This window comes from Sesamum indicum, linkage group LG9 (genome assembly GCF_026168435.1).
Source record: "Sesamum indicum cultivar Baizhima isolate 11 linkage group LG9, ASM2616843v1, whole genome shotgun sequence".
Lineage (NCBI taxonomy): Eukaryota > Viridiplantae > Streptophyta > Magnoliopsida > Lamiales > Pedaliaceae > Sesamum > Sesamum indicum.
In genome coordinates this window covers 1,209,008-1,219,929 of record NC_142665.1, presented here as the reverse complement: position 1 = coordinate 1,219,929, position 10,922 = coordinate 1,209,008, and the positions used below count along the sequence as shown (strand labels likewise).

The 10,922-nt window shown below is 36.7% G+C and overlaps 1 protein-coding gene across 2 annotated transcripts; it reads right to left on the bottom strand.

Moving 5' to 3' along the window:
- Positions 1 to 1,564: 1,564 nt before the first annotated feature.
- HIRA (histone chaperone HIRA-like protein) lies at positions 1,565 to 10,283 on the bottom strand. Of its 2 annotated transcripts, XM_011090571.3 has the most exons (10): positions 9,580 to 10,283; positions 8,676 to 8,951; positions 8,272 to 8,523; positions 7,782 to 8,179; positions 6,660 to 7,653; positions 4,908 to 5,118; positions 4,569 to 4,809; positions 4,059 to 4,181; positions 2,999 to 3,113; positions 1,565 to 2,471 (listed from the first exon to the last, which is right to left on the bottom strand). In XM_011090571.3, exons 1-10 carry the CDS (start codon positions 9,685 to 9,687, stop codon positions 2,010 to 2,012), a joined length of 3,180 nt encoding a protein of 1,059 aa, XP_011088873.1. In that variant the 5' UTR covers positions 9,688 to 10,283; the 3' UTR covers positions 1,565 to 2,009. The 2 variants fall into 2 exon arrangements, with proteins under 2 accessions (XP_011088873.1, XP_011088874.1); XM_011090572.2 differs by lacking the exon at positions 9,580 to 10,283 and having other exon boundaries at positions 8,272 to 8,526; positions 8,676 to 8,817.
- Between the last annotated feature and the right edge of the window lie 639 nt (positions 10,284 to 10,922).

The window sequence follows — 10,922 nt, the reverse complement described above, 5'->3', positions numbered from 1 at the left end:
ATGAATTTGTCATTTTATTTTAAAGTGGGACATGATCTGATCCGATTGAATGATTTAAACGATCTAAACGATTCGAAACTGAAATTTAGACATCACATCCAGTGCAGTTGGGAAATATAGTAACTACCCCTGCAAGAAATTTCAACTCATGAAAATCTGTCCTCCTATGTATATTCAGCATTGTATCAACGTGAGTTGTGAATTATGGACAAACATCAATATATCCCACAAAAGTTTCAACCGACGGTACTACAAACTGATAAATGACAGTTACTGGTCGGAATAGATGTTTGGAACGTACAGTAGACTTTTTCATGTACTCTCTTTCCTTCTTTCTTGTTAGGGTACCACAACGTTTGGTTGGCGTCTGTTGTCTCATTTAAAGTGTGTTTACCAAACATATAGAGAAGTATAATGAAAAGTTTCAGATATTAAGTGACCTCCTGATAGAAATAGAGATGGTAAAGGATACACGTTGAACCCCAACCCGCCTCATTGGGAACTAACTTTTAAGAATTTAAATGATTGTCAAAAGGAATTTGGAGTTTTTATCTGTAAAGTACTGAGATCTCGGGAAATCATTCTTGTAGAGTAGCATGAACACAGTTGTTTAGGGATATTAGAAAACCTGCCTTGGTTTGGAAAATTATATTTGCTAATATTAACGTTTATTTTCATTCAGTAAATAAATTCATTCATTAGTCAAAAAATTCACGAATTATCCATATATAAATAAGTTCCTCGATTAGTCAAAATTAACACGAATTTGATGATATTAACAAAAAAAAGTCAGAAAAAATATATATTAACCCCTAATTGACTTATTACTGACTTATTGCAGATCCATTAAATTTTTTTATGACCAAATTACCTCCATACATCTTCATGTGTTAATGTATATGCAGAGGTATATTTTCGCCGTTAAGGGTAGTTTAATTTGAAAACGAATTGTTGAACCTACAATAAATTCGAAATCAACCAATCAAGGAAAAATATCAATTTTCATTTAATTTTTTTTATTAATATCAGCATATTCAATAAATTTTAGCTAACGGGGGAACTAATTTGTTAAATGAAAACATACCTCAAGAGTGTTAAATATAATTTCCCGAACCATAAAAAATTTACGTGTAATTACACCACAGGAGGGGAGCGTAATTATCCCATTTTATTGAGATGCATATTGCGTTCAGTAATATGTTCCCGATAGATTATAACATATTTTAACACTACAAATCGTCATATCTTCAAATGTTACTCCTCATATTCTAAAAAGTTGCACTCTATTTTTTATTTTTTTGAGAAATACAATTTTCAGTATTATCACTGGTCTGGAACAAATCCAACAGGTCCAACTTGCTAATTCTTGATCACAGAGGTTAAATACATACTACATTCGCTACTACACTCGATACTTTATGCACTTTGTATACATAAGATTAAACACATACCCTTCCAATTTCAGAAAATAAAATATGTTTGATCATGGTGTATTGTGCACCTATGACATCTGCAGGAACAGCAATCAGGACTAAAACGCATAGACATCATAAACAAAGGCGGATGCGCATCAAGGTGGAAAATAATATCATTCATGACAAAACATCAAGTAGAATTACTTTACAACCTACTTGAAAATGGGAGCTCAAGGCAATCGACTTTACATACAAAATTAGCTTCATATTGTACAAGAGGCGAGTCAAAATGACTGTTCGATAACAATGATACACAGCTAAAAACATTTAAGTTCCCTAAAGCTCCCAAATTGTACGATACTCTGTTAAAACAGCCCCAGAACCTGCTCGATCTCCGCTTAAACCTAGAAGCTCCGGCAAATACAAACAGATAAATCACCATAATATGTTCAGCAGCAAGCCCCATAATTTGTAACTTTCGGGGGAAAGAGCAAGTTGAGTAGAACGAGATTAAAAGAAAGATATGTACTCTACTTGGGAAAGACATTAAAGTCAGCATTTAGTATATGGTCCAACACCTACCAACTGTCAACATCAAGACTCCTTCACATTTGCTGCTGGAGCCATTGTGTCATGTTGATCTGAGGCAGGAGGGTCCAAGTTCATTTGCTCTGATGTTTGTGGCACAGTTTGCACTTGATTTGCCTCTACCTGGGTACAATTTGTTTGACTGGTGGTTGGCGTTACTGTTTCCATTTGATCAGTTGGTTGCAAAGCACAATCAACTACATCGATGGTGGGTTCAACAGAATTTGTTTGAATAGTAGGTCTAGGTGTATCAGAATTCATCATGTTCATATCAGGAGGATCAGAATCTATTTTGTCTTTTGACGGCAGAGATATTGCGGAGGTTGGAGTCTTCTGTCTAAAGTCTGTTTCAGTGATCTCGTATTCAGAAAGGAGATCCATGAACTCGTTAAGCAACCGTTGAACTTTTCTGTTTGATGCCATGGCTGGAAGAATATCTTCCCTAAGGAGCTTATGCTTATTCATCCCCTGCCAAGTCAGAGATTACAAACTGTCACCGCCCAGCAAAGAAGAAGAAAAGAAACTAGCAAAAAGACCATCTTGTAAAGAGCTCGCTATATTCATTTAGTACAGCTAGTCTGATGAAATATGTCCGCAAATAAACATAAATGCCACCAGGATCCTTGGTGCAAGCAACGTCCATTACACTACTCAGTATGGGATTCTTTGGAACTTAAATGTCGCTAGCACATTTCTTTAGCAGACAATTCAATATTCTTTTGAACCACTCAACGGCTCCCACATAATCCAACAAGTGAACAAAACAGTAGTACAAGGCACAAACTTCTAAGAAAATTTTAGACACCAGCAAAGAAACTGACAGTATGACCATCTAATTTAAGATGGAAAGCAATAAGTTTAATTTTACAGTCACCCGCCAAAAATAAAAACCAGGAGAGAAATCAGAAGATGTTCTTTGAGGTTGTATTGAGAGAACCCCAAGGAACAACCATATGTATGTTTAAAATATTAGAAAAATAACGAAGAGTCCTTACAAGTACAAAAGGATCCCATGCTGGTGTTTTCTGCTCTGATCCAGGTTCAGCCATTCCAATGGGAGGTCCAAGAAAGCTCTCACAAACTTCTCGTAAGCGTGACTCATCAGCCTCCCTAAATTTTCAAAAGACATTAAAAAGTCATAACAATAGCAATTATTGCCCACCACATAAAAAACACAAACCAAAAAGAATACTGTTTCAGCCAAACCTAGACAAATTTCTGTCTGCTTTGAAGAAAATACACTCAACCCTTGCTAGCAGACTAAAGGGGCACCACTAGTAGGATGTTTTTGAAGCATAAAGGAAGCATCTGCAACTAGATAAGACGGACATTGTTGACTGCTTGCATTCATTTACTCACAGATGGCATGATATGATTGAATTAAAGAAACATAACCATATTTGTTTGATTGTTTTCTGATAATTTTCCATCTGCTCGACTCCATGTTATGAAATAACACAAGCACCGGAAAGAAAAATCAAGAAGAGCCAAATGTGTAATCCTGTGAGCTTGCAGTTGACTAGCATAGTCAAGCTCTTAAGGGTGACACCATATTTTTTTCATTCACTTAAATGAGGTCCAGCAAAACAATTATCAATATATAAAATTAAGTGTTTGTTGTCAACCAAGTAATTTTTATTTTCTCCATGGTTCCCTGCTGAGAAAAGGTAGGGTCTAAAGACAAGAAAATATCGGAAGCACTGATTCTACAAGGCCAAAGATCGTCCGGATAAGAGAAAAATCACAATATTCTGAAACTGCTCAAGGTTCATCCTAATGATGCTTCTGTGAAATTTTTATGGTTAGAGAGCATGCAAAATACAGGTTGGCAACCCTGCCACGGAATATCTATCAAAATATTCACTACTATTGGCAGTTCATTCTATTGAGAACAGTAACATTCACAAGTTGTATGATAAACACATTAAGACAAACTAAACATATAAGATGTTTGCTGCACTAGAGATCTGCAGTCCCACGTGTATAAATGCTCATTATCATGGAGAACCTGGATCAGCTTAAGCAGTAGGTAGAACCAGTAAGAGCATAGCAAACCTTGCCAAAAAGCGAATGTAAGACAGAAGACATTGGCGATATTCATTAGGAGAATTCAAAGCCAGTGCCGATGCCAGCTGAGCTTCCAAATGAGCACGTGTCTGCACCCCATCATCAGTTACTCTGCACAATCATAGTGCCAACCCAGGTGAATCTCATGTGCAAAGCATTATAAGATAAGCAATTAGCAACTTGTGAAGCAACTATGTGTTAGTATTAGAAACAAGAAAAATATTCTGATAATCATGGTTAAAACCATCAGATTAAAAGGAAATATACTATTGTTACACTTCACATGCAAGATTGAATGGCTCGAACTCAATATTTTACGTTCATCAAGACATAGAATGTGATAAGAGGTAAAAGGCGTGTGCCACTCATGCAAGGTTCGTCCATAAGAAACTAGAAGAACGGTCCTTCATGAAAAAGCTATTTCACAAATTCGAATTCAAAAGCATACAGATTCTCAGGAGACCATTTCAAAGAAGCAGGATTCAGACGCATACAGACCTACTCCACCCTGGTTTCCGTGCCAGAAATTTCCTAACGTCGACCTGCAATGCAGCCAGCTCACCACCATGAGCTGAACCTAAGGTCCAAGAGCTAGAAAAATTTGATGCGGGAAAACAATCATCTGCCACTCTCAGCCAACACATAAGACTCGTATCAAAGAGATATGCGTGACGTGTCGCCAAAACAACAAGGGGAGAACCAGATTTTGATAACTTTGCAGATATGACTTTGATAGTACCTGGAGGAATGTCAAGAAAGGAAGAAACAAATTCACTATATGTCACATTTCATTAATTAATTGAAGCCACAATCATTAACCAGATTTAGTTGATTTACCAGCATCTCTAGCATTGGACTTCATGTCTGTAGTTATCAGTGAAACCAGGGAATCATGAAGTAGACATTTCTTGTTAAAAAGATCCCAGACATACAAGGATCCCTTTCTTGTGACAAGCAACAATTTCCACAATTCATCACAATCTATAAAAACTGCTGCAGATCCCATCATCATCGTCGGCACGGCACGTCTCCCACATTTTGTGTAAACCTTCTCAAGGATAAATATTTGCAATCAATATACGGAATCTAATATCTTATTACAGCACATGACATTGGAAGTGTGGAACTGTCTCAGAAAAAAGGAACAGCAATGTCACTCACAAAGCAAAAGATTTCGCATATGATTTTAATTCAGCGAATACTTCTACAGAAGACATAGTTTTCAGTAATTATTTTATTGGCCATATCTTGGATACGAGTAACATGATGCTTTTATCAATATCATTAATGTCTATTACATTATACGCTTACACAATATTATTGCCGTTCTTATTGTTTTTAAATTTATTATTATTATTATTATTATTATTATTAACATTATAGTAGAATTAGAAATATAACCAAAAAAATGACGAGCTGGCTTGTAAGCTTCTGTGCACTAATATTTCAATCCAAAGGTCCAAACCAGCTCATTATTATTAACATATAGTAGAATTAGAATATAACAAAAAAAAAATGATGAGCTGGCTTGTGAGCTTTTGTGCACTAATATTTTAACTCCAAAGGTCCAACCCAGCTCATGGAGGACAGCGGGTCGAGCGAGGTCGCCAAGCTAGCTAGTGGGCTTACCCACCTTACAGTCTTAGATGCTCAACCTCCATTTGTCGTGCCAATAAATGGAAGCAAAGTAAGGCGTTGACCACAGTCAAATGGTTATGTAATGTAATGATTCAGATGATAGCACGTGTTGCAGTACTCTTAACAGAGGATTCCAAAGAAAATGTAGAACTCTTACCAATTATAAGTAGATTATATTTTCTTTTTCAGAAATTACTTTCAAACTAAGATGTATCCAACATGGAAGGTAAGGTTCCCTAAAGAAGCTAGCAACGGCTCAATCAGTTCATTAGGAAGAATGACCATGTAGTAGAGAACAACAGGACTTCTGGATCTTTTATATTTATTTTCTTTTTCTTCTTCTTCTTTTTTTTTTTTTGGGGGGGGGGGGGGGAGTGAGCAGGATGTACGGATAGGTAAATGAAACTGGACAAATAAATTAAAGATGCAAGACAACCATAAACCATAATAAGTGTGAACAAAATGCTGCCCAATTACAAGTCTACTCAGACAACTCTACTAGGGAAGTAGTAATAATAACAACAATAATGATTATACTAATACTAACAACAATAACAATAATAGCAATATTAGTAGGTTTGTCTGATAGGTGAAGGATATCAACATCTGATGTGGCTTGAACAAACTTGGAATTTTGGGGAGGGTGGTGGCAATTGCACTTCTCTTTGGACCGGAAAGGGATTACAAGCAAAGGCAAAACAATATATCACGAATATTCAGATTTCAGAATTCCACGTTTTGTCACTCAAGCCCACATGAAAACATCAAAGAAGTGGGAGAAAGTGATGACCTAAAAGCATGCCGCCCACCAAAGTACTCAACTTACTAACATTTGGTACAAAAATTATATCTTCATACTTTAGAAGGATTAGCAGAAAACTATTTACCAGAGCAGTATGCTCCTAAAAAGTTTCTGTTCAAGGTAAAACAGGGTATTGAAGTTATACTAACCTGCAGAGATCCATCTTCACAACCAACTGCCCAGAAGTTAGAATTTCCAGCCAAGACGGTGACCTTTCCAGAGATCCTATCAGACCAAAGATTTTGAGACCCCCTTGTACAAGAAAGTTCAGTCTCTTTAATCATAAAGGTGTTCCCTGCTCCAACAATGTCATTAACTGCATGCTCTCTAGGACGAGCTTCCAAGCAAACAGGTACAGTATCTTCCCCTTGTTTCTTATCAAATACTCTTATTGAAAGAATACTACCAGAATCCGTAAAACCAATCTGCTCAACGTGAGTACTTGTTTCTTTACTCCCAGACACTGGAACCTTCTCAATGACCAAGCTCTCACTAATAGATGCTCTAGCAGTGATGCCCGGGCGCTCTTTCAAATCAGCAGGCCCACCTGAAGCTTTCCGTATGGAACCTTCTCTAGCACCACCATTAGTATGTATTGCTCCATTACCATCCTTGTTATGATCTAATGATTCCACAGGAAATTCAAGAGCTTCAGACTGGGCTACAATGGAGGTCCTTTCCTGATGAACAGTCACTCCAACCGCTTCAGGTATTATCCTCTTTCTACCATCAGGGCGTCTGTATTCTTTTTGCTTTACAGGACTAGACATCCGAGCTGAGACCACCTTATTTGATCCATCGCTGATAGCATCTTCAGTTTTCTTTCCATCATTGACAATAGTCTTACTAATCTTGGTTGAAACCACTAAATCAGCAGAAGGCTTTAAAGAGGTCTGAGACTCTGGGGAAACTGGATTCGTCTTTTTACTCAGAGTTTCCTTGGCCGATGCTGCTTCAAGCAATAACTGCGCTGGAGTCTCAGCTAAGTTTCCTTGCCGACCTCTGACATCCCCGTAGCGATTTCTCTTCAGATCATCTAATTCAGCATCAGTTAATTTATCTCCAATTTCATTCACATCAAAATGGAACGTAGCTACTGTCCCATCCAAAGAACAAGCAAACAGTGAATATCCATCAGGACTCCTGCACTCACAGGCAAATTTCCAAGACTGGTAAGTATAGCTCGAGAAATCAGAGAGATCCAAATTCAAGAATGTTGCTCAAAGATAAACTCGGGTCGTGGAAAGTGCAGAAACTGAAACTTAACTTACCAGGTTAAATCCACAACACTTTGAGTAAAGAAATGCTTAGCCACAAAAAGAGGGCGAGGACTGGCAGTAGTCCACACAGTTATGGTACGGTCCTGACTTCCAATTGCAATAACATTATATGGCTGTAAATCCTTTCCTTCAGTCTTCGAAGTACCATTAGTCCAACCAACGGATGCAGTTTTCAAGTCCTGGGAATTGGAGAGATTTCTTCTAAACATTGAATGATTAAACTTAGCAACAATAATTGGTGCATTATGCCCTAAGAAGTCAAAAGTGGCAGACCATTCCCCTCTCTCAAGAACAGGTGCAGAATGCCTGGGCTTTTGAAAACCATGAGTTGTGGTTATAAAATGGCCACAAGGAGACCAGTCAAGCCTCCTGAAGAAGGTGGATCCAAGCTGAAAATACAATATGTCAACCAACAGGACATGGTAGCTGGGGAAAATGGAAAACATTCAAGTATCAGTTTTGATGTCATTTGTTAACTTACAGACTTAGCCCAGTGACCATCAGTTCTATGGGCAAGGCTCCAGTCACTTGTTCGCCAAATTATGACAGTCTTGTCATCTGATTGACTTGCTATGAATGAACCAATGGGATCCCAAGCTACACCTTTGACCAGACTAGAGTGACCCCGAAGAACAGCAGTGCAGATGCCATTGGTCATGTCCCAAACATGAATTGTATTATCCAGACTCCCACTGACCATTATGGAATCATCTGGAGACCAATTAAGATCCACCTACTTTAACCGTAGGACAAAATCAACACCTTGATTAGAGCACACATTAAAGAATAAATGATTACTCATAAACAGCTCTAGCTTTGAGTAGATTTAAGATACCAATTAAAAAAATTGCAGTTCATGATGTATCTTTATGGAACTTGTATTACCACATCGGCAGTGTGCCCTCTCAGTGTCATAGCAACTTTCCAGTTCTCAACATCAGGTGGCTCTCCACTTCCAAACTCGGTGGTTCCTGAACCAGGCTTCCTCTCATGAACAAGAATAACTTGATCATCAGATCCAGATGCAATGTACCGGCCATGCTTAGCCCACCTAACACAGTTAACAGATCCAAAGTGGTCACGCAGAGTTGCCAGAAGTTTTGATACTGAATCATCAATATGTAGTTCCCTGCCAACAGATCTCATGTTCCAAATGCGAACCTGAACATATAACACAACTGCTTAATTTCAGGATAAAAAGAAAAATGTACGCACAGGACATACTGTACAGATGATTACACATCAATGTTTAAGCAGTATAAATTCAAAAACACAACCATGATTTACATCATATCTAGAAAGCACTGAAGCCACTGTTATTTCAAATCCAAAAACCTTCTAAAACAAGAAAAGAGATATAAAATAGACTCCATCCAGAAGAACAAAAGGATCATCTTGGACTGACTTCTGATTTTTAGTTTTCAATCACACTTAACGCCCATCAGTTTTTCCTGGTCAAGACTCATTACTAAGCTTCATAACATACCACTGATTCTGATAACTCCAATATGGGACACTGATTCACAGTGCTTAAGCATTGTTTATCTTTCAGAACCAGATTGGAGATTTTAGTGCATGTCATGTGTTCTATAAACTACAAAGTTTCAAACAATATGAGTGGTCATAAAACTAAAACCAAGAAGTGCATTCCTCAGGTCATGACTCATTAACTGGGATATTCCATAGTAAGTCCTATCTTTCACAGATTCATCTTGGTAGCAGGAAAGTAACTCACAATCGAAAATAATATTTCGGAGGAAAACAATACATTAAAACAAAAGGAACATACCTTATGATCACCACCACCAGTGGCAAACCTGAGGCCACCAGGCTGAATATCAATGGAGAAAATCTGTGTACCCCCATGCCTAATCCAACTAGGTTTCTCTGCTATCATCTTTCTCTACTTCAATAGTTTTCACCTTAAAGCCCAGATGATTTTTAAAAAAGCCAGAAAGAAACAAAACAAGGGTTTCTGCTTTCACTTAAATCCCACAAAACCCACCCAAAGTCCCTCAACTTCATGTCTTGCAACCCAAAAAAACTCTGCTAAAAGAACAAAAGAAAATTGCAAACCGACAAAAGATCCTGAATGAGGATACTCAAATCCAGAAATTTAAGCCTCAAAAAGATAAATATGGGAAATTCAAACTTTGGTAATACAAGGCCGAATATCGTGTTTGAGCAAAGTTGGGACGTTTGCACCCAATTTGAGAAAAGCGAAAGGGTAAAATTTTTTAGAGAGTTTCAAGTAAGCAGCAATTAAAGAAATTGTTAGTGCTAAAAAATATAAAATAAAACCCTGGGGCTGGGGGAGTACAAAATAGGGAAAGAAAGGGGTTGAATTTTGGGTGAGCAGCGTGAGAAAAACCCTAGTTGAGTATGTGCGGGTTAATTGGGGTTGGATTTTTTGAGGAATAAGAGGAAATTTTGATAAGTAGTAAGTAATAGAGAGAGTTCTTGGGAATTTCTTTTTAACGGTCAAATCTAATGGAAAATTGAGAGTGAAGCAAAACACTCGAAAGAGGCCAACACAATGAAAAATGAATCACATTATCATATTCACCACAATTTCCCTTTTTTTAAAGAAATATAAAATTCTATGAATCATATATAAATTTATTATATTAATGTAATATTTTTCACATTCATTCCTTAAAAATAATCTTTTAATATAATTTGAATTTTTTTTGTTGCAATTTGATACTTTATTCTACATTTCATATCACCGACTATAAATATATCTTAAATGCAGCTGTTTTTATTTATATTCATTATTTTTTTTCTCTGTGTTCCTGTAAATATAAGGTAAGTTCGAGCACTAATATAGAGAATAATAAATTATTATTGCTTTTGTGATGTTACGTTACGAAATGGTAGACGAAAAAGCTTTTACGATTTATTTTTATTGTTATTTTTGTCCAAAAATTATTTCGAAATTGTGTTTGCAATGAGTAAATTTAAAAAAAAAATCAACATTATTTTAGCATCAAGAGTTTCCTAGCTACTTAAATTTTTCAGATTAAATTATCAATATTAAGTATCATATTTTTTAAATAGTAATTTAATTGGCGAAATTGAGACTCATCAAAGATTTTTAAATGAAAATTTATTTGTGTTGATTTATTATAG